A 27,519-nucleotide genomic window follows, 5' to 3' on the forward strand; every position below is an offset into this window, starting at 1 on the left:
AACATGTTGCTGATACCAAAAATGGACAAAGGAAAAAATATAAAAGTTGGAAAAGTTGAAATCCTTTAGTATGTTTTTCAAAAAGATAGGTGGAAACTGAGGGGAAAAAAAGTAAGTTGTGAAATTGAGGTATAAGCATTTTATTTAGAATGATTGAGTGTAACCACTAAAAATAAACATAAATAATTAAAAGTAGTCACTTGTGGTCACTGCAACACTGGGTATGATGGAAGACTTGTTTCTTTTTATATTCTTTAGCACAGTTTTAATTTTTTTGTGTGTTTTTGTTACATAGTTAATATATAAATAAAAAAATCAGTATTCTCAATGCATAAAATCTTGGCATTTAATACTTTTTTTGTCATTGTAACAGACTTAAAATTTTTTTTGTAATGGTTCAATCCACTACTGAAAAAAAGATGGGTAACATTATTGGACCCTCTTATGCATGACACTCTGTGAGGGTTCTATCATTTAAACCTGCAACCTTATATGATAAGGAGGCTTCATTCTCCGTTTTACAAATGAGCTAATTGAGTGCTTAGTGACTTGTTCTCCAAGGTCATAAAGATACTAAGTGAGTTGTAGGGTACTGCCAAGTTCTCATGCTTTTTCTGCCTTGTAAGGTTATAATTTCTGAAATTTTAATTCTGCCTCCTTGTTGTAGACCCATTTGACCTTTACTTTTATCACCTGGTTATCCTTTGGTTTGTCAAAAAATATTGCTGGCCGTGCAGAGGTACTGTGCCTAGCTGTTGTGGGTAGTACCAAGGGAAAGAATAAAACCTGACATTTCTGTTTTCTTAGCCCACTTTATATACCTATAAATTAACTATATAAAGAAAAAAATCAATAAAATTGGTACTTGTAGCCAGACTGAGGAATAAAGAGAATATACTAATTACCAATATTAGGAATGAAAGGTGACTTCAGACATTGAAAGGATGATATGGCAATATTGTAAACAACTTTATGACAGTAAATTGGACAACTCAAATGAAATGGAGAAACTCTTTAAAAGACACAAGTTACAAAACTCACTCAAGAAGAAATAGATGACTGTTTAGCCTTATACTTATTAAAGAATTGAAGTTGTAGTGGAAAACACTGCAATAATAATTCTGGTCTGAGTTGCTTCACTGTTGAATTCTACAAAACATTAAAGACTAAATCCCATTTGATACAGTCTTCCATAATAAAATGGTATCATCTTGTGAGACTAGCATTACCCTGATATTCAATCCATAAAAAGACTTTATAAGAAAACTGTAGACTGATAACCCTTATGAACATAGATGTAAAATTTCTAAATAAAAGTTTAGCAACTCAAATCCAACAATATATTTAAAGGATACTGCATCATGGCTAAGTGGGGTGTATCCTAGAAGTGTGGGATTTGTTTACCATTCGAAAAATCAATCATTATACTTTGTCATTACAATGGATTTAGAAATAAGACCATATAATCATCTCAAGATCGATCTATCACACTATAGTATATATATGTAGTATAGATATATGTAGTATTATCTAACTAGGTTCTTAAGAAATTTAAAACACCAGTTTGTGACAAACACCATTTGTCAGGGCAAACACAGATCGCAGGTAGCCCTGGAGCTGAGGAATAGCTTTGATTTTTTGTACAATTTGTGAGTCCACAACTTTCTCATCAATCTTGCACTGCTCTGTAGTCTTGTAGTTCTCTTTTTCTGTGTCAGAGATCTTACCTTCCTGGTATCTGGGCTTCTGTAGCTGCTTCTTGAAGTGAGCATCAATAAGATGTTTTGGGATTTTTACATTGCTGATGCTAATTTTGGTTGAGGTGGCAATGACAAATTTCTGGTGTGTTCAAACTCCACCTGATTAAGAGATATTTTTGAAAGATTGACAAAATTCGTTTCTGGTAAAAATTCTCAGCACTCTAGGAATAGAAAGGAATTTTCTCAACTGGATAAAAGAATCTTTGAAAAATATTACAATTGACATATTAATGATAAAAGACTTATTGTTCTCTCTCAAAGACTGGGGCATTCCCAGAGAATACCCACTTTTACCACTTCTGTTTAACTTTATACACAGGAGGTCCTAGCCGGTGCAGTAAGGCATGATAAAGAGAGAGGTATCCAGATTGGAAAGGAGGAAGTAAAAATTGGCTCTATTCGTGGATAGGAAAATCCTAGGGAATCTACAAAATAAGCTACTAGAACTGTAAGTCATTTTAATGAGGTTGCAGCATACATTATCAGTATGCACCATGTTTGTGCATATAAACAGTGAACAATTGGAAATTGAGATAAATTGAGATTAAAAAAAACCATTTAAAATAGCATCCAAAGAGAAGAGACACTTAAGGATAACTTTGATAAAAGATGCCTAAAACCTATATACTAAAAACTACAAGACATTGCTGAGAGTGATTTTAAGAGGCCTAAATAAATGGAAAAATACATTGTTTTCATTTATCAGAAGACACTCTTGGTAAAATACTTTTCACAAATTGGCCTGTAGATCTGCAGATGCTATTCCAATCGAAATCTTAATAGGCTTCTGGGGGATAGAAATTGGCAAGTTTCTAAAATTTTAATGAAAAACAAAGGACTTAGAGTAGTTCAGACAACTTTGATAAAGAATGTACCTGGCCATGCATGGTGGCTCATGCCTGCAATCCCAGCACTTCGGGAGGCTGAGACTGGTGAATCATCTGAGCTCAGGAGTTCATGACCAGCCTGGGCAACATGGCGAAACCCGGTCTCTACCAAAAATACAAAAAATTAGCCTGGTGTGGTGGCATGCACCTGTAGTCCGAGCTGCTCCCGGCTGAGGTGGGAGGATCACTTGAGCCTGGGAGGCAGAGGTTGCAGTGAACTGAAATCATGCCACTGCACTGCAGTCTGGATGACAGAGTGAGACTCTGTCTCAAAAAAAAAAAAAAAAAAAAGAAAAATTAATGTTCTAAATTATGGTGACATCATATGTTGTAATTAGTAAATATGTCCATATGTATAAAATACATATTAGGGATTAGAGATAAAAATTTGATTTAGATATGAATATTTGTGTAATTTTCCATATAACAGATTAAATGAGATAATTTATATTAATGAATTAATATATTTAAATTGATAACAATTCAACATTTTTTATTTAAAAAAATAGCTATCATTAAGTGAATCCTTTTTTTATAGGAAGGGGGGGAGGGACTGATTGAGAAAGGGTTCTGGAATTGATAGCACTGTTCTATTTCTTGTGTTTATGTGGATGTATAGTTCTTAATATGTATTGAGCTGTATGTTGTTTATGTACTTTTAAAATAAATGTTATATTTCATTATAAAGATACTGAAAATGCCTACAGAAATCAGAGGAAGAGGAGCATGGTGTGTTAGTGTGCTGTGTTAGCATGGCAGTTGTTGTAGGTCTTCTAAGTGTAATGCTATTCATTTATGGTGCAACTACTATGGATACTTCTAAGAGTGAGGAGGTGGGATAAGGCAATTAAAACAAATCCATCTCTCTAAGAGGTTACTGTCAATTTGATAAAACAAGTGTGTAGTGAAAAGATACATATTTATTGTAATTTGAAGTCCCACAAGTAACTAAATTCCTGTAATGTTTTAAGTGTTATCAACAAAAGGCTTACTGAGAAGCCAGAAGACAGAGTGATAAAGCTAGGGGGCTTGGGGAAGGTAATATATATTAGGAGGCATTTCAATAGAAATGAGGAGACCGTTTCTTTGTTAAAACTGATTTCCATTCTTGGTTCCTGTCAATGAATATGTGCTACTGAGGTTCTTCCCTTAATTCCACCTTTTCCTGCTGAGTGTTGTTCTGTTTTTTTCCTGAGTTTCAGGGAAAGAGTAGGGGAATCTCTAGTGTCATTATAAGGGGGAATGAAGAGGTGCTGTATCTTGAATCCCAGGCTGTAAAAAGGAATCAAGTGAACAGTGGGCCAGTGAGTGTGAGGGATCAGTATCTTGTTCTTGCCTTTGTGAGGAGTCTGTTTTCATGGCTTCAATTCTACTAGTCTCTGCCAATGATAGTCCTGATTTTTAATTCCAATGCTATTTTATTTATTTACATATATTTTTGTGAGAGAGGGTCTTGTTCTGTCACCCAGGCTGGAGTGCTGTGTCTTGATCATAGTTAACTATATCGTTGATCTCCCTGGCTCGAGCGATCCTTCCATCTTAGCCTCTGGAGTAGCTAGGACTACAGGTGCATGCCACCATGCCCAGCTAAAGCTTTTTATATTCTGTAGAGACAGGGTCTTGCTATGTTGCCCAGTCTGGTTTTGGACTCCTGGCATCAAGAGATCCTCCCACCTTGGCTTCTGTATTGGGATTATAGGTGTGAGCTACTGCACCTGGCTCCCTACCCTATTTTAGTATGTTGTTGTCCTTCCAGTTTAAGACATCTCGTAAACAGAACTGAACTCTACCCCTCTCAGCTAGCTCCTTTTATGAACTCCCCTATTTATTGGAAGCTCCATTTCTCATTTTTTCCCATTCTGGTGACAGATTAACCATTTCCTACTAATTCACAGTTGAAATTTTAAAATTGTCTTTGATTGCCTGTGAGAGATTAAGAGAAATACGAATAATCATTCTTGGCATCTTAAGAGGTTTTTTGTGGGTTTTTTTTTTTTTTTTGAAGTACCGTACTGTGTATTTTGTAGCTATTATTTCAAAAAGAAAAGATGAAAAGGGACCTTTGCTTAGTATAATGCTTGGTTTATGGAGGCTTAGAAAATCCTTAAAAGATTATTGATAGAAGTCCAAGACGTCTTGCTTGCCCTAAAGGTGCTTTTGTTTTTGTCTTATAATTAATATGTGTATAAAATAATTAACTACACTGAATAAGAAAGTTTTTACTAAATGTGTGGTAGAACCTCTTAATACCACTTTCACTGGGAGGGCAAACCTCAAAAGACATACTTGTATATACTTACTACACATGCTGCTACCTATTTCCTTTCCTGTTTTTCCTCTTAAGCACCTAACCATATTCCAACACATTTTCCTTATTCGTCATATTGCCTGTCTCATCTTACTTCCCCCAAAAGCTACCTGAGGGCAAGGATTTTTGTCAGTTTTATTCATTGTTGTATCTGCAAAGTCTGATACGTAGTAGAAATTCAAATATTTGAATGCATAAATGAATATTGGTGGCTCACAACTATTATCTGGCACTTTGGGAGGCCAAGATGGGCGGCGGATCACTTAAGGCCAGGAGTTTGAGACCAGCCTGGCCAACATGACAAAACCCCATCTCTACTAAAATATAAAAATTAGCCAGATGTAGTGGCGTATGCCTGTAATCCCAGCTACTCAGGTGGCTGAGGCATGAGAATCTCCTGCACCTGGGAGGCAGAGGTTGCCGTGAGCCAAGATCGCGCCACTGCACTCCACCCTGGGTGACAGAACAAGACTGTCTCAAAAAAAAAAAAAAAAGGTTTTTTTCAGTAAGATCTTCTCTGACTCTGCTAAATATAATAGCATCCCCCTTTTAATTCTTCATTCCTTAATTACCTTGCACTGTTTTTCTACATGGCTTACCATTACTTGATACTATATATTTATGGGTTTGTCTTCTCCTACCTGATTTTAAACTCTGAGGGCAAGAACTTTGTTTTATTCATAGCTGTGTTCATTCTATTGCCTAAAACAGTATCTGGTTGATAGCTGGTATTCAACAAATATTTATAGATGAATAAATTAAAGTATATGAATGCAACTAAATGCCCTTTTTTTGAGGGAGTGTATCTACTTGATTGTTTTAACGAGTTACTGCCTTTTGTGAGGGAGCATATTTTGTTTTGTCAGTGCCTCAGTATTGATCGTTTGTTGCCAAAAGCACCTAAAATCTTACCCTTCTTTTTTGTTAAGCTATATGTGAAACAGAGCCTGAACAGCCTGTTCGACATTACCCATTATGGGTAAAAGTAGAAGGTGAAGTAGATCCAGAACCAGTTTATATCCCCACACCTTCTGTCATTGAGCCTATGAAACCATTGTTATTGCCTCAGCCAGAAGTTTTATCTCCTACTGTGAAGGGCAAACCGCTCACTGGAATTAAATCTGCACGGTCATATACTCCCAGACCCAATCCCGTGGTAAGTTTGGAATTTAATCTTTTATTATGAGTTACCAAAGTCACATGTAAAGATGATGTGTTTCAACCAAATTTTTGGTTGATATTTTGTGAATCATTTTGCTTTCAGTAATATGTTTATAAGACATCTTCCTTTGTGGTTTACTCAGTTTAGTGCTGGCACTTTAAAAATGTCTTAAAAGTAGAAATGAGTAGTAGTAGTTTTAAAAAACAGCCATCTTCTCTTCAAGAAGGTCATAGAAAGATGGGCTTTTTTACATGACTTGGAAAAAGTTTTTAAAGATACTACTCCTGTATTGTAGAATATTAATAGTCAAGATAAGCAGTATGTATTATTAGTAGAAAAACATTAGGAAAAAGCTTTTAAAAGCAAATTTAAAAATGCACAATAATATCAGTAAAGTTTAAGATTTAAAATAACAGTTGATATAATATGACTGTAAAGACTGGTAGGTAAAAGTAGGAAGTTATTCATTGTGTTAATGGCTTAAGCAAGTCTTATTATCAAATCCATGTATCCTACTAGTCCATTAGATTGCAGAAAGATCCTATACTACGATGCTACTGAATATGTTCTCTGTAGCAGAGCTATTATAGCATAAAACTGTTTGTTTCTGGCCTGTGATGGAATAGGCAACAGTAGGCTGGGCGCGGTGGCTCACACTTGTAATCCCAGCACTTTGGGAGGCTGAGGCGGGTAGATCAACTGAGGTCAGGAGTTCGAGACCAGCCTCGACAACATGGTGAAACCCCGTCTCTACTAAAAATACAAAAAATTAGCCCTGTGTGGTGGCTCATGCCTGTAATCCCAGCTACTCGGGAGGCTGAGGCAGGAGAATCGCTTGAACCTGGGAGGCGGAGGTTGTGGTGAGCTGAGATAGCGCCACTGCATTCCAGCCTGGATGACAGAGCAAGACTCCATCTCAACAACAACAACAAAACCTGACAAAGGCAAGAGTTAGGGCTGCTGATCTCCACGCAGTCAAAATTCTGCATGTAACTTTCAACTCCCCTAAAACTGGAAAGTAGTGTACTATTGACTGGAAGCCTTACCAATAACATAAACAGTCAACACGTATTTGTATGTTATATATAGTATACACTATGTTCTTACAATAAAGTGAGCTGTGGAAAAGAAAATGTTACTAAGAAAATAATAAGGGAAAGAAAATGTTGTTATTGTTCATTAGTGGATCATCATAAAGGTCTTCATACTCACTGTCTTCACATAGCGTAGTCTGAGGAGGAAGAGGAAGGGTTGATTTTACTGTCTTGGTGACAGAGGTGTAAGAAGATCCATATGTGAGTGGACTCACACAGTTCAAACCTGTGTTGTTCAGGGGTCAACTGTATAGAAAAGGAGTAAATATTTAGAAATTTCTACAGCAAGTTGATTAGACTGAATCTAATATTAAAAAAACCTTGTATTTTATATGTTTTTAGTTTTTCTAGTAATTTATTGTATTTACTAAAGTATCAGTCTATGATGGACTGGTAATTAGCAATGTATCCTTCATCATAGATAATTTGAAATGCACTGTTCTGGTATGATCTGAAATTTCCTGATAGAGAACTGGATCCTTTCTGACTGTCCTAAGATTAGGGCATATGAACTGTACTTGTGCTGTTTGATTTTAAAGTTTTTAAAACATTTCAACTATTGTAATAGAAAAAAAAATTTGTTTTGTTTTGGGGTCTTGGGGAGTTTTTCCCATTGTATGGAATGTTTTGTTGTATGAAATTTACAGATTCGGGAAGAGGACAAAGATCCCGTCTACTTGTACTTTGAAAGTATGATGACTTGTGCTCGAGTTCGAGTATATGAGCGAAAAAAAGAGGACCAGAGACAACCATCTTCTTCCTCCTCCCCATCTCCATCGTTTCAGCAGCAGAGTTTATGTCATTCTAGCCCTGAGAACCATAGTAATGCAAAGGTGAGTTTCTTGTTGCATAATTTCTTTTCAATTTCTAATTCCCTGTTTTTGGTGTTAAGATTTGCATTACTATCAGAATAATTAATCTGATTATCCTACAGGGTAGAGAAGTCATATGTGACATGTTTATCAGTTTATTTCTCTGTGTACCTATTGTATGATATGTCCCTTAGGGTTATTACAAGTATTACTCTTTCTTGGTTGGGCGCCATGGGTCATGCGTCTAATCCCAGCACTTCGGGACGCTGAGGCAGGCGGATCAGTTGAGCCCAGGATTTCGAGACTAGCCTGGCCAATATGGTGAAACCCTGTCTTTACTAAAAATACAAAAAAAAATTAGCTGGGCCTGGTGTCGCATGCCTGTAAACCCAGCTGCTTGTGGCGCTGAGGAACGAGAATTGCTTGAACTTGGGAGGCGGAGGTTGGAGGTTGCAGTGAGCTGCTATCATGCCACTTTACTCCAGCTTGGGTGACAGAGTGAGACTCTTTAAAAAAATATATATATATATTATTCTTTTTCTTTTCTTTCTTTTTTTTTTTTGTTATAATATTCTTTTATTTATTTGTTTGTTTATTTATTTATTTATTTATTTTTAGATGGATTTTTTTTTTTTTTTAAGACAGAGTCTCGCTCTGTTGCCCAGGCCGGAGTGCAGTGGCATGATCTTGGCTCACTGCAAGCTCCGCCTCCCAGGTTCACGCCATTCTCCTGCCTCAGCCTCCCGAGTAGCTGGGACTACAGGCGCCCGTCACCATACCCGGCTAATTTTTTGTATTTTTTAGTAGAGACGGGGTTTCACCATGTTAGCCAGGCTGGTCTCGATCTCCTGACCTCGTGATCTGCCCGCCTCGGCCTCCCAAAGTGCGGGAATTACAGGAGTGAGCCACCGTGCCTGGCCTGAGATGGAGTTTTGCTCTTGTTGCCCAGGCTGGCATGCAATGGTACAGTCTCGGCTCAGTGCAACCTCTGCCTCCCAGGTACAAGCAATTCTCCTCCCTTAGCCTCCCGGGTAGCTGGAAATACAGGTGCCTGCCTTCACATCCAGCTTTTTTTTTTGTATTTTTAGTAGAGACAGGGTTCCACTATGTTGTCCAGGCTGGTCTCGAACTCCTGACCTCAGATGATCTACCCATCTCAGCCTCCCAAAGTGCTGGGATTACAGGCGTGAGCCACTGCACCTGGCCACATTTGCCCCCAGCACTTTGGGAGGCCGAGGTGGGCTGATTGAGACTAGCCTGGCCAACATGGTGAAACCCCATCCCTAGAAAAAATATAAAAAATTAGCTGGGCGTGGTGGTGGGCGCCTGTAATCCCAGCTATTCGGGAGACTGAGGCAGGAGAATCACTTCAACACAGGAGACCGAGGTTGCACTGAGCTGAGGCCACATTGCACTCCAGCCTGGGCAACAAGAGCAAAACTTCATCTCAAAAGAAAAAAAAGAAAAATGTAATTATGCACTGGATATCAAGAAAGTTAACTCAATAATAGGGAATAGTTTTCAGATATGCAGCCTGTACCAACAAAATCCTATATGATTTATGCAGTCGTTCAAGCAAACACAAGAAAATTGGTTCAATTTCTATGAATTATCAAGAGGAAAGGAAAATATGCCCTTCTGTCTCCAATAAATCAATCAGGTTTGAATGACAGCTTTTTGGGATATAATAAAGACATACATGCACACAATAAAGACAAAATGTGTCTTCCCATTCGGAAACACTTCCTCTTTTAGTCCATTATATACTTTGCATAATCTTGTGTAGTAAGTCTTTGCTGCAACTGATGATATTCGAAGTAAATCCCTCCTGGTTTAGTGTTCTAAGAAGCCAATAGTTGCAGCAATTTGAGCATTAAATGTACTTCTAGAATCTATAATATTCCAATGCTGTTACCAGGCAAGTAAACGCTGAGGCTGTAAAAAAGAAGAAACTATGTTATAAGTCGTGTATGAGTGATTATTTTGCAGAGATAAAGAGAATAATGTTATCGTTAAGTGGAGAGCAAAATACAAAGCACATCCAACCAATTTTCTCTCCTGCGTTTTTCATTCCCTGGAAAATTAAAGATGAGAGACATTCTTAAGGGGCAGCATTAATGCCAGTTCTTCTTAAAAACTCCTGTATTTTAAAACAAAATAAGGATGACAGTAATTTAAAAATGTAAATTATATGTAATTTAGAACCTATAAACAGTATTTAAAATCATTAACACTGACATTATTAATGACCACTTTAATTATAAGTTCTAATTTCAGATCTCATGATAAATAAAAACTTTGTTACCTATATTAAAAAATTATGTAGTGAAGCTAGTAGAATAAACATCTATGTATCTATGCAGAGAAATTTTTAATTACCTTTTTAGTATATTTTAAAATAATTTCTCTCATAATTATTTTAAACATTTTAATAAAAACTCTTTAAACTCAATGAGGTAGAACGAAAGACAAAAGCATCATGTTTTTAAAGTAGTTAATATACTACTTTTACTTTGTTACATTATTTTGGATAAAAAAAACTTCTGTTTTCCCAGCTTTCAGGAGGTGGATCTGGCTTTTAGCGACTTTTAGGGACTCCCTAGTCTCCAGTTTGTTTAAAATACCCATGAATTAATTTTTAAGAAGGACAAACTTTTACGAATAAAGACACAAGAAGTTAGTTTTTCAAAGTAAAGTTATTCATAGCAAATAATCCTAATTATACACTATGACATTTGATCCCAGTACTTACTGAAACTTGGTTAATAAGATCATTTTCTCAAATTTAAGAAATGGAATTAGGCATCTCTTAAACATGTGGGGAAACAGGACATTTGAGAAGTAATAACACCAATGAGAGTTTTTTGTCTAACTGCAACTGGGCAATTATACATTCTCCCATTTGATCCTGCTACTGTTTACCATGTGTCAGGTAGTGTGCCAGTGTGCTGTGCAATTATATGTACTACCTTATTTAACCATATGAGGTTGGTGGTGGTATCCCCATTGCACACATGAGGCAATAAAGGCCTAAGTTATATTGCTAGCAAGCAGTGGAGCCAGGATTTAAGACTAAGTATACTTGACACCAAAGGTGTCTTTTTTTTTTTTTTTTTTAAAGAAAAACCCCCCAAAATCCATTTTGTTATCCTGTTTTTGAGACGGAGTCTTGCTGTGTACCCCAGGCAGGAATGCAGTGGCCCAGCCTCAGCTCATTGTAAGCTCCGCCTCCCAGTTCACACCATTCTCCTGCCTCAGCCTCCTGAGTAGCTGGGAATAAAGGTGCCCGCCCCCACGCCTGGCTAATTTTTTGTATTTTTAGTAGAGTCGGGGTTTCACCATGTTAGCCAGGATGGTCTCTATCTCCTGACCTCTTGATCCGCCCACCTTGGCCTCCCAAAGCGCTGGGATTACAGGCGTGAACCACTGTGCCTGGCCTGTTATCCTTATTATACCCTGTGGCACCCGAAAGACTCAGTCTGTCATTTACTTGAACCACATAATGCTATCTAGATGGTTATATCCTCTGCTAATGCAAGAACTGGTAAATTTTTAGATAACCAAGTGAATACTTACTCATTGTGAGGTGGGAAGTATTTTAGTCCTTCATTTAAATTTGCTGTTTATCCTCTGTGGCCTGTCTAGGGAGACATTCTACATATATGTAAAATGCTTAGGTCAGCATGTGCCTGGTACATACATTTTAAGTACCCTGTAAACACTAGCTTTCATTATTATCTGCCCAGAACAAAATCTGCTATTAATACATTAACTACATAGATTAAATGGAAACTGCCATTATCCTACAGCTCTTGCCTCCTTGGCAACAGTGTTCTGGGTCAAAGGGTGGTGTCTGATCCAGGATGAACCATTCAGACTCCTTTCCTAGGATTTTAAAAATTGGAACTAAGGGCTGCTCTATGGAGTAACCATTTTTTTATTCCTCTCCTTTTTTTTTTTTTTTTAAAGACGGAGTCTCGCTCAGCCACCCAGGCTAGAGTGCAATGACACTATCTCAGTTCACTGCAACCACCGTCTCTGGGGTTCAAGCGATTCTCCCGTCTCAGCCTCCCGAGTAGCTGGCATTACAGGCGGACGCCACCATGCCCGGCTAATTTTTATATTTTAGTAGAGACAGGATTTTACCATGTTGACCAAGCTGGTCTTGAACTCTTGACCTCGGGTGATCCGCCCACCTTGGCCTCCCAAAGTGCTAGGATTACAGGCGTGAACCACCACATCCAGTCTATTCCTCTACTTTCTTAATTTGCTTTCACTTAAAAAAAATTGGAACTAAGGAAAGAGGGCAGTCTCCTGATTAGTGAAAGTGGAATAATAAAAGAGTGTAGGTGGCAATCTTTCCAACCCATGGAGGAAGCTGGTATGAAAAACTTGAGGCACACATTCACAGATAATTTAAAGAATAAGTTCTGATTCCAGTTACCCTTGTAGTTAGGCTATACCTCTCCCTTTCCATGGTTCAGCTGGTGGCTGGGGCTCCACCTTCACTTGTACTGCCACTTCAACATCAGTGGTGACTACCCAGAAAACCACTAAAGGTATAAATCAGCAGTTTTCTTTTAAACAGCAATTTGTTAATAATGACAAAAACAAAAAAATTTAAATGTACGTATCTTTTTGACCCTAAATTTTAAGTGTCCATAGCATGAGGGCACAAAGATATATGTGTGTATGTGTGTTTACTCAGACATACACATACATATGACTATTCAGTGCACTATTGTCCTCACTAATGAGAAATTGGAGGCAGAATGCCTGTTAATAGAGGATTTGATAAATTAAAAAGTATTATTCTTTCTGATCCTGGAGTAATTTTTTAAAATTCTGGTTTTATTTATCTGTAATTATTAGGGCGTGCATCTTTCCGCATTGGCAAATTTTCTTTCTTTCTCACTTTTTTTTTTTTTTTGAGATGGGGCCTCACTCTGTCACCTAGGCTGAAGTGCAGTGGCGCGGTCTTGGCTCACTGCAACCTTCACATCCCTGGCTCAAGCGATCCTTCTGTCTCAGCCTCCCAACTAACTGGGACTATAGGTGTGCACCACCATTTGTGGCTAAGCTTTTGTATTTTTTGTATAGATGGGGTTTTGCCATGTTGGCCAGGCTGGTTTTGAACTCCTGGGCTCAAGTGATCTGCCCACCTTGGCCTCTCAGAATGCTGGGAATGCTGGGATTATAGGCATGAGCCACCAAGACTGGCCTCAATTGGTGAATTTTCTGAATAGCTGCAGTTTGTTTTGTTTAACAGCAAATAAATATGTTTCCCTCTTTACTAGAAAGTACAATGTGAATTATTTTCTTGATGACTCAGTTACTATCAGGGACATTAGGGAACAAAGCTACGTGTTTTTGCCCAGGGTTTTATATGATAGTAATGTAGCTGTGGATGTGGATTGAAGCTGTTGACATTTTAATCATTCTAATGATTTAAACTTCCATGAGAGATTTAATGCTTTTGTCCAAGTTTCTGTAGGTATTGAATATATGTTAAGTTAAAGTATTTCTGTGTTACTGTCTCTTTCAGGAACCTGATTGTGAACAGCAGCCCTTAAAACAACTCACCTGTGACTTGGAGGATGATTCTGATAAATTACAAGGTCAGAATGAACACTAGATCTTAACATTTGGTAGAAATTATTCAGATCTAGATTATATTAATAATGGGAGAAAACCCCAACCATCAGTTCGGAATATGTCTGCCTACTCTGTTTGAAACTTATGCCAAAAACAAGGACAATAAGTAAAAGTTTTTTTTCCCATTATTTGGTCTGTTAACACTCCTGCTCTCAAAAATAAAATTCATTCATGTTGATATAGCATGTTGTTGCAAGAGACATTTAGGATGAGGTCAGTGAATTTTTTTTTTAACTTCTTTCCACACCTCAGCAATGTTGGCATCATTAGCTATTGGTCCTCAATCACTGCCACCTCTGGGAAAATCTAGAAGGAGAAAGGAAGGGAATATTACTGTGATTTACTAGTAGAGGCTACTGTCAGAATTACTTTGATGAGAGGTAGTGGTCAGGGAGTTAACAATTTGTTTTTGGTTATGCTTCCTGAGACTTCTGACACTTAAGCAGCAGGGCTTCCTAACTTCTTAAAAAATGTCATGGTACATACAAATAATTATAATATTTCTATAGCACATTGAGGTAAGTGGAGGAGGCTGCTAGGGTGGAGGGAACCTGCCTGAGAGTGTGAGCACCCTGAGAGGATTGTGGGGACCCTTAACATACCAGTACACTCATTGGGAAGCTGTACTAAGGAAATCCAGGAGTCTAGTGAAATACATATCTAGTCAACATGTTGCCATGGATAGAATACTTTGGGGAGTTGAGTGATCTGCATACAATGTAGAAATGGAGCAATCATATCTAGAAGCGCAGAAGTAATTTAGAAGTATTTGCGGTAGAAATTAGAGGTAGAGTGCACTTAAAATCAGAATACTACAGCTGGGTGTAGTGGCTCGCGCTGTAATCCCAGCACTTTGGGAGGCTGAGGCAGGCAGATCATGAGGTCAAGAGATCCAAGACCATCCTGGCCAACATGGTGAAACCCCGTCTCTACTAAAAATACAAAAACTAGCTGGGCGTGGTGGCACACACCTGTAGTCCCAGCTACTTGGGAGGCTGAGGCAGGAGAATCACTTGAACCTGGGAGGCAGAGGTTGCAGTGAGTCGAGATCATGCCACTGTACTCCAACCTGGTGACAGAGCTAGACTTCGTCTCTCAAAAAAAAAAAAAAAAAAAGCAGAGTACTATTTTTCTGGCTGTTCTTTAGGATTGACTCTAATCTTTACATGTTTCAAAGCATCTTGTAAGTAGCTTCACTTTGCCTATGTGGATAGCAAAATGGTAACCTATACCAGTGAAGCTTAACCTTGGTTATAGGTAATGGTTTCTTTGCAAGCTAACTCTAATGTAATAATTGTGGCATTTAGAGCAGTGTTAAGGGAGCTCCCTGTTAGAGCCCAGTCACCAGGATAATGAGGACTATTGTAGTCTTATTCTCTGGAACTTTTTCTTCCTGGAGAACTCCCAAATTGTGAAAGTTAATACATTTTAAGTTACTACTGTGAAAGAACATGAGAATGTGGCAGTCTTTTTCAGAGTTCCATACAAAATGCTGGGATACAGAAATCTTTCAACTTTTAATTTATTATTATTATTTTTCATCAGAAAAGAGCTGGAAGTCTCCCTGCAATGAAGGGGAATCGTCTTCTACTTCTTACATGCATCAGAGGTCACCTGGTGGTCCCACCAAACTGATTGAGATCATCTCAGACTGCAACTGGGAGGAGGATCGGAACAAGATTTTGAGCATCTTATCCCAGCACATCAATAGCAACATGCCACAATCACTTAAGGTGGGCAGCTTCATCATTGAGTTGGCTTCTCAGCGAAAGAGCCGGGGTGAGAAGAACCCTCCTGTTTATTCTTCTCGTGTGAAAATCTCTATGCCATCATGTCAAGACCAAGATGATATGGCTGAGAAATCTGGATCAGAGACTCCTGATGGTCCATTGTCCCCTGGGAAAATGGAGGATATCTCTCCTGTGCAGACAGATGCCCTGGATTCAGTGAGGGAGAGATTACATGGAGGCAAAGGTCTGCCTTTTTATGCAGGGCTTTCTCCTGCAGGGAAGCTTGTGGCCTATAAACGTAAACCCAGTTCAAGTACATCTGGGCTTATCCAGGTGAGAATTATCTTTAATCTGGGTATAGCACCTTTTTATACCTAGGTAGCATCATGATTTTTCAGAGCCCTTTATGGTCCTGATATCCTTTATCTTTACATTTCCTGGGAACTGGGTGACGAAATTATTATCTCTTTTTGTAATAGGTCTAGTTTAGATGCATACCTAGAGTGAATTTTTGTCACATTTATGAACAGAAATGTAGAGCCTTGTATTAGTTTATAATTTTCTTTCTAATCTTCCCAGAAAGTTGCTCTTCATAAACTTTATTGCCTGCGGGCTCTAGTGATACTTTGACAATAAAGCAAGGATAATCAGGGATTCAGTCTAGCTCTTGGAATTTATTATTAGCAGATAGGTTTCAAAACAAAACCGTGGTTAGAATGGTTAGGTGTAAGTGGAAGATGAAATTGACTTAGAGATAGGCAATATATGTTTAGAAACTTGGGGAAAATTTTCATTTTTAAAATTTTATTTATTATTTATTTAGTGCAATCTTGGCTCACAGCAACCTCTGCCTCCTGGGTTCAAGCAATTCTTTGTGCCTCAGCCTCCCAAGTAGCTGGGATTACAGGCACGTGACACCACACCTGGCTAATTTTGTGTGTGTGTGCGCGTGTGTTTTTTTTTTTTCGTTTCTTGGTTTTTTTTTTTTAAGTAGAGACAGGGTTTCGCCATGTTGTGCAAGCTGATCTCGAACTTCTGAGCTCTGGTGATCCACCCACCCTGACCTCCCAAAGTGCTAGGATTACAGGTGTGAGCCACCATGCCCAGCTGAAAATTTTAATTTAGTAAGGTGTTATTTAAATACAAGAGTAAAAATTGAGCCATATTTACTTAATTATATCTTTTCTTTATTTGATTCATAGGGGTTTTGTCAGTGTAATCGTTGTAGAACAAATATCTCTATCCTTGATATTTAGTAATTCACGCAGGTTATATTAGTAAAATTACACTGGCGTATAGAAAATTTGAAACGAGACGTTCTGAATTAATGTCATAGTCAAAAAGGTTTTTCTAGCTGAGCACGGTTGCTCACGCCTGTAATCCCAGCACTTTGGGAGGCTGAGGTGGTGGATCACCTGAGGTCAGGAGTTTGAGACTAGCCTGGCTGACATGGCGAAACCCCATTTCTACTAAAAATAAAAAAGCCCAGCATGGTGGCGCGGGCCTGTAATCCCAACTTCTCGGGAGGCTGAGGCAGGAGAATCATTTGAACCTGGGAGGTGGAGATTGCAGTGAGCTGAGATTGCAGTGAGCTGAGATTGTGCCACTGTACTCCAGCCTGGGCAACAGAGGGAGACTGTCTCCAAAAAAAAAAAAAAAAAAAAAAAAAAAAAAAGCAGTGCACTTTTATATTAAAGTAGCAAATGTGTGGAAGTGCCTGATATTATTGCGACTTGACTTTCATTAGATTGGCTGCTTCTAAGTCACTAAAAGGACTTCTCCATTAATAATATGATTGATCTAGGCTGGGTGTGCTGGCTCACACCTGTAATCCCAGCACTTTGGGAGGTGAAGGCAGGTGGATCGTGAGGTCAGGAGTTCAAGACCAGCCTGACCAACATGGTGAAACCCCATCTCTACTAAAAATAGAAAAATCAGCTAGGCATGGTGGTGCACGCCTGTAATCCCAGCTACTCACAGCCTGAGGCAGGAGAATCACTTGAACCTGGGTAGTGGAGGTTGTAGTGAGCTGAGATCGTGTCTCTGCACTCCAGCCCGGGCAACAGAGCAATACTCCATCTCAAAAAAGAAAATAATAATTATAAGATTGATCTAAGATTGATCTACGTAATTTAAAAACTTTTTATTGCAGTTTACTATTTTGCATGCTATGTAAATACTTCTGTTGATATTTCTTCACTCTTGATGAGGAGAACAGTATTTTCTCTACCTTATTTATTGATTGACACTTTGAAAACAAAAGTTTGGCTGATATAATTTCTAGTGAGACCAGACTCCCTAAAATACAAGTGTGGAAATTTTTTGTTCTCTTCTACCCAGGACTCACAAAGCCACCACAGAATGTGTCTATATAAGCAGTCAGGCAACTGTAAGATAAACTTTGGGGAAGCTACAGAGTAGGCTTCAGCACAGTCCCAAGGGAGCCGGGAGGGTATCTGACCTATTTCCATATAGCCTAAAAAGTTACAGTAAAGTTTACTTTCAGGGGGAATGATCACATTCTTTGTACCAAACTCAAGGCAGAGATATTCTTGATCTCTGTGGGAATAATCATAATTTTACCAAAGTAGCAAAGAGTAATTTTGTTTTGTGTCTCTGAAGATGGAGTTGCTTGCTATAGCTAGTCTCCTCACCAATTCCCTATTAGAGAGTAGATTCCACCTCACTCCATCTCCCCCAACCCCCAGCTTTTAAATGGTGAAAAGGCAATGTAGAAAAGGTTATCTTCTCTAGAGTTGCCTGGCAATATGATCTAGAGAACATGGGTAGAGACTTGGGAAGTTTTTGTTTTCTTTCTTTTTAAAAAAAAAAAAAAAAAGGCTGGGCGTGGTGGCTCAAGCCTGTAATCCCAGCACTTTGGGAGGCCGAGATGGGCGGATCACGAGGTCAGGAGATCGAGACCATCCTGGCTAACACGGTGAAACCCCGTCTCTACTAAAAATACAAAAAACTAGCCGGGCAAGGTGGCGGGCGCCTGTAGTCCCAGCTACTCCAGAGGCTGAGGCAGGAGAATGGCGTAAACCCGGGAGGCGGAGCTTGCAGTTAGCTGAGATCGGCCACTGCACTCCAGCCTGGGCGACAGAGCAAGACTCCGTCTCAAAAAACAAAACAAAACAAAACAAAACAAAACAAAAAACAAAAAAAAAAAAGAAGAAAAGAAGTCAACCCCCACAAAAAACAACTGTGCTGGTGGTACCCGTGATGGGCAGTCCAATCAACTGAGGCAGCAGAGGGAATCTTTACTTCATTTGTTGGTTCACTTTCTTCTGACCGTTTAGTTAATTATATCTAGAATTACAATGAGTTTCTACCAACATTCATTTTGAACCCATGTTTTATCCAAGAGATGAAAATAGTATTTTCAAAACTAAGCTTTTTGAAAATTGACAACTGTGAGGTAATTGTGGCTTAGATTATTGCAACAATGATTGTCTTGTAACTTAAAGTAGATTTCACTTATATTTTTCAAATATGAAGGATACTTGAAAGGATACTTGAGAGAACTTCATTATGCCTCTCTGGTCTTGTCAGAGAGATTCTGTGGGACACAGTTACTCATTTTTGCTAATGAGGTTAATAGCTTAACCAGAATGGCTTATTTAAGAGGAAAACAATTGGATAATTCTAGTTGTTTAGATTTGATGATAACTTTCACATACCTAGGATGCAGAAATGATGAGTTTCTGATTCTCTTTTCAAACTACAATATGAAGGAGATGAGATTAGTTCAGAATATCAGATGACAGCATTTTTCTACCTCCTGATTACTCAGATTATTCTCAATGGAAAAAGTCTACTTCTTTTTCCTGTTTAAATCTGAAAAATAGACTTATAAAAGCTTGTAAAAATGAAGCCCCTGTCAAGGGAGAGGAGTTAGCAAGAGAATTTTATCTTTACAGAATTTCTCTTTGCCACTTGTTTCAGGTTAATGGTAAGAGTTACCCGCAGGCTAAGTTGCTATTGGGACAGATGGGGGCATTGCATCCAGCCAATAGGCTAGCTGCTTATATCACAGGCAGGTTGCGACCCTCAGTCCTGGACCTCTCAACCCTCAGTACTGTCATCTCCAAGGTAGCATCCAATGCCAAGGTGGCTGCATCCAGGAAACCACGTACCCTGTTGCCTTCAACATCCAATTCCAAAATGGCATCCTCCTCTGGCACTGCAACAAATCGCCCTGGGAAGAATCTGAAGGCGTTTGTCCCAGCAAAACGGCCAATTGGTAAGTTAGGGTGTATGTATAGTTTGGAAAGGCCTGTGACTTGGTGGTGGGACAGTAGGTGACAGGTATGGAGGTTGTAAAAGTTAGAGAAATATGTAATTTGGCATCATTCTTCTTATTGATGTCTGTCTTGCCTGGACTTTTTTGATTGTTTGGGGTTGACTTCTGATAACCTGCAGTATTAGATGAATTGAATTGTTTTATAGTTATTTTCTTTGTTTTAAATTTTTATTTTATATTTTAATAATACTGACCTGAAGGCAAGTTTTACAGTTATTTTTAAGGTTTTACTGGTTTTTATTAATGTAGAAAAGACAGGATTTTAATTTTGTTTCTAAAAAGGGAAGATATTTAAAAATAGTTTACCATTTTACTAAAATATTTACTAAAATATTTTACTAAATTAAAAATAGTTAACTATTTTCCTATGATTACTCGTGTTTTTGGCATCTTGCTGAACTCTTGCTGGTGCTGTGTAAATGCTTCTGTTGGTATTTCTTAAACTTATGAAACCAAGGGGCTAGCAAAAGCTAGTAGGGTAAGTAGTATAGGCTTAAAGTGGAAAGCTCCTATAAATACAGTTTTGGAAATGTTGATTTATTCCATTCATCTCAGTTCTATGAATGAAAATCTCTCTTTTCCTTAACATTTAAATGCTGAAGTCTATAATAAATTACCTTCTTGAATCATTGGTGTTTTAGCATTGAGAGTATCTGTAGTTGGTTTATGGAATTCCTCTTTTTGTTGTTTCAAATCTGTTAGGAATGTTAAGTAAGAGTGTCAGTTGAAATCTCTGGCTGAATGGCTAGAGTTGTGTGAAGATAGAAGATATTTATTGTTTGCCTTAAAAGAACCTATTTTGGCCGGGTGTGGTGGCTCACACCTGTAATCCCAGCACTTTGGGAGGCCGAGGCGGGCGGATCACAAGGTCAAGAGATCGAGACCATCCTGGCCAACACGGTGAAACCCCATCTCTACTAAAAATACAAAAATTAGCTGGGAGTGGTGGTGTACGCCTGTAGTCCCAGCTACTTGGGAGACTGGGGCAGGAGAATCACTTTTTAACCTGGGAGGCAGAGGTTACAGTGATCCAAAATCGTGCCACTGCACTCCAACCTGGCGACAGAGTGAGACTCCCCATCTCAAAAAAAAAAAAAAAAAAAAAAAAAAAAAAGAACCTATTTTACCTTTTATTAAAGCAGCTTCAGGTGTGATTAAGGGGGAAAAAAAAGCAATCCTATCCTGATCTCTTTTGAGAAACTTCTTTGTATATTTTAGGAATATGTAATACATAAGCATCGCATAATAGCACAGCTGTAAAGAGGTGAAAGTGCTCAGACAGGAGGAAATGGTAGAAACAAGTTTTTACATTAGAAATTGGGGGAAACAAACCCTCTCATTTTCTTTTATCTGTTTTAGGTGATGAAGTTTTTGCTACTGTAGTGTCTTTTTAGTATCCTGACAGGTTGAATATATTGCATAGTCAAAAGAATTTTAGTAGGAACACTCTATTTAATTTTTAAATTTTTCTTTCAAGACAGAGTCTTGCTCTGTCTCCCAGGCTAGAGTGCAGTGGCACTATCTCATTTCACTGCAACATCCACCTCCTCGGTTCAAACCATTCTCCTGCCTCAGCCTTCTGAGTAGCTGGGATTACAGGCATGTGCTACCATGCCCAGGTAATTTTTGTATTTTTAGTAGAGATGGGGTTTCACCATGTTGGCCAGGCTGGTCTCGAACTCCTGACCTCATGATCTGCCCGCCTCGGCCTCCCAAAGTGCCGGGATTACAGGTGTGAGTCACTGTGTCTGGCCTGGAACACTCCATTTTAATCCCTTTCTTGTTAGAACTGAGATTTATTTTTGGTCAAGGCAAGCGTTTGATTTCTAAGAGTAGAAATTAGCTCAGCCGGGCGCGGTGGCTCAAGCCTGTAATCCCAGCACTTTGGGAGGCCGAGACGGGCGGATCACGAGGTCAGGAGTTCGAGACCATCCTGGCTAACACGGTGAAACCCTGTCTCTACTAAAAAATACAAAAAGCTAGCTGGGCGAGGTGGCGGGTGCCTGTAGTCCCAGCTACTTGGGAGGCTGAGGCAGGAGAATGGCATAAACCCGGGAGGCGGAGCTTGCAGTGAGCTGAGATCCGGCCACTGCACTCCAGCCTGGGCAACAGAGCCAGACTCCCTCTCAAAAAAAAAAAAAAAAAAAAGAAATTAGCTCAGATGCTGGATGTGGTGACTCACGCCTGTAATCCCAGCACTTTGGGAGGCCCGAGGCAGGCGGATCACCTGAGGTCAGGAGTTTAAGACCAGCCTGACCAGCATGGAGAAACCCTGTCTCTACTAAAAATACAAAAATTAGCCAGGTGTGGTGACACATGCCTGTAATCCCAGCTACTCAGGAAGGCTGAGGCAGGAGAATTGCTTGAACCCAGAGACAGAGGTTGCAGTGAGCCGAGATGATGCCATTGCACTCCAGCCTGGGCAACAAGAAAGAAACTCCATCTCAAAAAAGAAAAAGAAATTGGCACAAATAATGCAGGTAGGTAGTACCTGTAAGAAACTGACCCAGTGGTGCACAATAAATGTCGGTAAGCACAGTCACTGAGAGGATAAAATATGAGAACTGAAGATTTTTGACCTGCAAATTTCTATTTGCAGCGGCTCGACCCTCTCCTGGTGGTGTGTTCACACAGTTTGTGATGAGTAAAGTTGGAGCCTTGCAGCAGAAGATACCTGGAGTTAGCACACCCCAAACCCTGGCAGGGACACAGAAGTTCAGTATCAGACCTTCTCCAGTAATGGTCGTCACACCTGTGGTTTCTTCTGAGCCAGTTCAGGTGTGCAGCCCTGTGACTGCTGCTGTCACTACTACCACCCCTCAAGTGTTTTTAGAAAATGTTACTGCTGTGACACCTATGACTGCTATTTCTGACGTGGAAACTAAAGAAACTACTTATTCTTCTGGTGCCACCACTACAGGGGTTGTTGAGGTCTCTGAAACTAATACCAGCACCCCTGTAACATCTTCCCAGTCTACAGCCACTGTGAACCTTACCAAAACCACTGGGATAACTACCCCTGTGGCTTCGGTTGCTTTTCCTAAGTCTTTGGTAGCATCTCCTCCAACCATAACTCTTCCTGTTGCTTCCACTGCCTCCACCTCCTTAGTCGTGGTGACTACAGCTGCATCTTCCTCCATGGTGACCACACCAACTTCATCTCTGGGCTCTGTTCCTATTATACTCTCAGGAATTAATGGGAGTCCACCAGTGAGCCAGAGACCAGGTAAGGCCTAGATGTTACTAGCTGCTTTATTACTGTACACCTATTTATATAACTTTGTGGTTGTGATAGGATTATAGCTATATCAGGATAACAGTATAGGTGTTTCTGTTGTAACATGATACACGTATTCCTGAAAACCTCTGCATGCTGCAAAACTGAACACTTAAATTAATGGAGCTCATGGTTAATACGGGATTGGGATAAATCACTGAAAATATATGCAGTTTTGTAAGCAGAACATTAATAAAAACAACTGATAACCTTGAGAGATAACTTCAACAGTCTTAACTGATAGTTTAGTGGAACTGGAGATTGTGACTCAAAATACTCAAAAACATTAGAATGGAAGTGGTGGCTGAAGGATACTAAAGTAATGCAGGTAAGACTGGAGCTCTGAGCCACTAAGATGGGCATGGGAGGAAACCTGACCTGTGTGCTGAGAGCTAGGGGTGCACGTCTTTGAGGAGGGAGCCCCAAATGCAGATGTTCCTTTTGTGGGGTGCAGGGGTGCTGCCTTTTAATTAGACAGATGAGCAGACTTCATCTCCTTTTGTCTAGTAAAAATGACTAATGAATCAGGATCTATTTAATCGTTGGACATGAACTGATTGAAATAGAAACAAGGAGGCATATTTGTTTAGGGCTCTAATATTTTTATAAACTTTTTAGTTAAAGTATTTCTTTTATTGGCTTAGGTTGAGTAAATTTGAAATAGGAATATCCTACACTTTGTGTAGTTTTTATATCTAGATGCAACTAGCTAAAGTAAATGGTTCTTTTAATCCACTCATACAGGAATTAATATGGAAAAGAGCAAGAAACTTTGCAGAATTTGAGGGGAAATAGTTACCCAACAGCAATTCTGTCTTGGTTATTGATGTTTTTCTCTTAAATATTTTTGCATTTAGTGATATGGTTGAAATTCTTCTCTGTCTTTTATGGAAGAAGAGATTGAGAGTTAGTTTGTAAGTTGAAATTCTGTTGAAGGGAAAAGTGAATCTCATATATGTATATATGTGTGTGTGTGAATCTCATATATATATATATATTTTTTTTTTTTTTAATTTTTAATTTTTTTTTTGAGATAGAGTCTTGCTCTGTCACCCAGGCTGGAGTGCAGTGGTGGGATCTCAGCTCACTGCAACCTCCACCTCCCAGGTTCACATGATTCTCCTGCCTCAGCCTCCCAAGTAGCTGGGACTACAGGCCCCCACCACCACGCCTGGCTAATTTTTTGTATTTTCAGTAGAGACAGGGTTTCTCCATTTTGGTAAGACTGGTCTGGGTCTCCGTGATCTGCCCACCTCGGCCTCCCAAAGTGCTGGGATTACAGGTGTGAGCCACCGCATTCGGCTTGCGAGTCACAATATTAAATGTGTCTGTCTTCTGCTTCGTCCCATAAATAAGCCCATAAAACATGATTAGCCTGATACATGGTTTTGGGAGTGAAGTCGTTAGTGAAACTACTTTGATTTCCTATTGAATCTCAAGGTGCATATCTGTTATATTTTAACAGATCATGTCTTCTAAACCATGCGGATTCCAGCCTTTTTCAGTACTCTTAATTCTTTCATGAAACAGTAAAGTAGTTTATTCTTCTGTAGTTCTGTTGTTTCTCAGACTTTAGTTATTTAGGATATGCATTCACATATTTTGCTGAGTCCCATCTGTACTGTCACTTGCCTAATATTTTTATTTAAATCAACTGCTTTTTTATATGTAAACGTGTGTGTGTGTGTGTGTATGTGTTTGTTTGTTTATTTATTTATTGAGAAGGAGTCTTGCTCTGTTGCCCAGGCTGGAGTGCAGTGGCGCTATCTCAGCTCACTGCAACCTCCGCGGACCTCCCAGGTTCAAGTGGTTCTCCTGCCTCAGCCTCCTGAGTAGCTGGGATTACAGGTACCTGCTACCATGCCCGGGGTATATTATATTTTTAGTAGAGACAGGGTTTCACCATGTTGACCAGGCTTGTCTCAAACTCTTGATCTTGTGATCTGCCTGCCTTGGCCTCCCAAAGTGCCAGGATTATTACAGGCGTGAGCCACAGCACCTGGCTATAAATGTGTTTTTAAAAGAGAGCATTAATTGGAAACCAGCATTACTTGGCATAATAGAGGTTAACCCTATAAAGAAATATACTGGAAACTATAATAATAAAAAAATCATTAAATTCCTGTTAGCTACTATATATTCTGAGCACATGGCTTTGCTGTGTTTCTTTTAAGGAATAAAGCTAGAAAATACTAGAGTAACATTAAAGACATATCATCAAAGACTTTACCTAAAAGTATCTTCTATAATACCATTTGAGGAAAAAAAAAGTAGATATATTTTTAATAAAAATGTATTTTTATTAAAAAAAATATGTATATATATATAGAGAGAGAGAGAGAGAGAGACAGACAGACAGACAGACAGACACACAGACGGGGTCTTGCCCTGTCATCCAGGTTGGAGTGTAGTGGCATGATCATGGCTCCCTGCAGCCTCGACATCTCAGGCTCAAGTGATCCTCCCAATTCAGTCTCTCATAGCTGGGATCATAGGCATGTGCCACCACACCTGGTTAATTTTTTTTGATTTTCAGTAGAGGCGAGGTCTGGCTGTGTTGTCCAGGCTAGTCTTGAACTCCTGGGCTCAAGCAGTCCTTGCATCGTGGCCCCACAAAGTGCTGAGATTACAGGCTTGAGCCGCTGCATCCTGCCAGGAAATACTGACATTTAACAAATATCTAATCTTTTAAAATAAATAGACCTGACTCAGGTAACTGCTACTTAAGGAAGTGCGTGTAGTTTTTTTCTTTATTTATAAAGAGGATCCCGTGTTGGCACTTTGATATCTGTGACTTTTAAATTTTGATTTTTCTCCTTTTTCTCTTTACCTTCCTTTCCCTTGCACACATTTAAGTAAACCATCACATATTTAGTGCGTATATTAAAGATTGCTTTCATTGTCTGAATTAGTTTTTGAATCACTCTCTAAAAGTGAATTTGAAGAAAAAAGTTGAAAATTAAGAATGCATTAACATATTTGTTTCTTAATTCACGTATGATAGATTAATATGGCCGGGCGCAGTGGCTGATGCCTGTAATCCTGGCACTTTGGGAGGCCAAGGCTAGGGTAGATCACCTGAGGTCAGGAGTTTAAGACCAGCCTGGCCAACATGGCGAAACCCCGTCTCTACTAAAAATACAAAAAAATATTAGCCGGACGTGGTGGTTGCATGCCTGTAATCCCAGGTACGCTGGAGGCTGAGGCAGAAGAGTCGCTTGAACCCGGGAAGCAGAGGTTTCAGTGAGCCGAGATCTTGCCATTGCACTCCAGCCTGGGCAACAGAGTGAGACTCCATCTCAAAAAAAAAAAAAAAAAAAGATAGATGAATATTTTTTGTTTAAATTGCACACGATTATTTTCATGAAGTTTGGTCTTTGTGTTTTATTTAATATTTAAGAGTAGTCCTGGATTTTCTATATAATTTTTTCATCTAAATGTTATGAGCATGACTTTCTGTTAGAAATACGGTATTTTTTTGTGTGGGCGGAGTGCCTGATAGAAAATCACATGTTAAGCTAAAGTCTTTGTTTTGTTTCATTTGTTTGATTTTTTTTTCTCTTTAGTAGCAAACTTTTTAAGTTTTATTTATTGTTAAATAAACCTACCAATTTTTATTTGTTAATGTTAAATAAGCTCACCAGTTTGAATAGTATTGTTAGACCAGTTTCATTTATGCTTACTATTACCATGATTCCTACCTCTTTATCTCTCTGATCTAAAAAAAAATCTAGATTACTTATACTGTTTTTTACTGTGTCTTTAGTATTTTGAAATAATCTCTTCCAATCAGTAAAGGGTATCTTTAAGTACTATTAATGGTTTGAAATCTCTATTAATTCGTATCTTCTGCATTAAATTTCTGCTTTTTCTTTTTGTTTTAAAAGCATCTTTTGCCTCTTCTAAGCCAGGTTTATTTCCCTGCTTCTTTGATGTCTCTTAATTTCATTTCATTTTGGTGGTTTTATGTAATTTTTTCCTTCTGAAAAATAATTCCCACAAACCTTTAAGCTTTGCTTATTTGTTAGTGAATTTTAAAAACCAAAAAGCCCTTTATAAACCGAGGATTTTTAGTTCTTTATCTTCCTCAGGTGGTATAAGCTTAGAAATTCAGTCATAACTCTCTAGTAAGTGTTACGAGCTTTAATTTTAAAGTGAAATTGTGCAGGATCTGAATTTTATTTAAAAAAATAAAGAAGAGGCCAGACACATTGGCTCATACCTGTATTCCCAACACTTTAAGAGGCCAAGGCAGGAGGATTGCTTGAGCCCCAGGAGTTCGAGACCAGCCTGGGCAACATAGCAAACCCCATCTCTACAAAAAAAAAAAAAAAAAAAAGAAAAGTGTGCACCTGTGGTCCCAGCTACTTGGGAGGCTGAGCCTGGGAGTTCGAGGTGGCAATGAGCTGTGATTGCACCACTGCACTCTAGGCTGGGCGACAGAGTGCGATCCTGTCTCAAAAGAATAAAGTTGAAGCATAATTTTGTCATAAGTGATCTCTTTAACAAAGGAATCCAGATTTAGAGAGAT

The 27,519-nt window shown here is 38.9% G+C and overlaps 1 protein-coding gene across 13 annotated transcripts in view; it reads left to right on the forward strand.

The window, feature by feature from the left end:
- MGA (MAX dimerization protein MGA) overlaps positions 1 to 27,519 on the forward strand; it is a 168,253-nt gene that overhangs the window by 119,293 nt on the left and 21,441 nt on the right. For 6 of the 13 annotated variants that reach the window (XM_030921182.1, XM_030921184.1, XM_030921183.1 and 3 more), the window contains exons 10-15: positions 5,885 to 6,111; positions 7,859 to 8,044; positions 13,569 to 13,641; positions 15,224 to 15,741; positions 19,354 to 19,651; positions 22,311 to 22,937. In XM_030921182.1, the coding sequence (XP_030777042.1) occupies positions 5,885 to 6,111; positions 7,859 to 8,044; positions 13,569 to 13,641; positions 15,224 to 15,741; positions 19,354 to 19,651; positions 22,311 to 22,937 (1,929 nt within the window). The remainder of the gene's footprint in view (positions 1 to 5,884; positions 6,112 to 7,858; positions 8,045 to 13,568; positions 13,642 to 15,223; positions 15,742 to 19,353; positions 19,652 to 22,310; positions 22,938 to 27,519) is intronic. The other 7 variants (XM_030921185.1, XM_010369059.2, XM_030921186.1 and 4 more) reach the window with 5 other exon arrangements.

This window comes from Rhinopithecus roxellana, chromosome 17, assembly GCF_007565055.1.
Source record: "Rhinopithecus roxellana isolate Shanxi Qingling chromosome 17, ASM756505v1, whole genome shotgun sequence".
Taxonomy (NCBI): Eukaryota; Metazoa; Chordata; class Mammalia; order Primates; family Cercopithecidae; genus Rhinopithecus; species Rhinopithecus roxellana.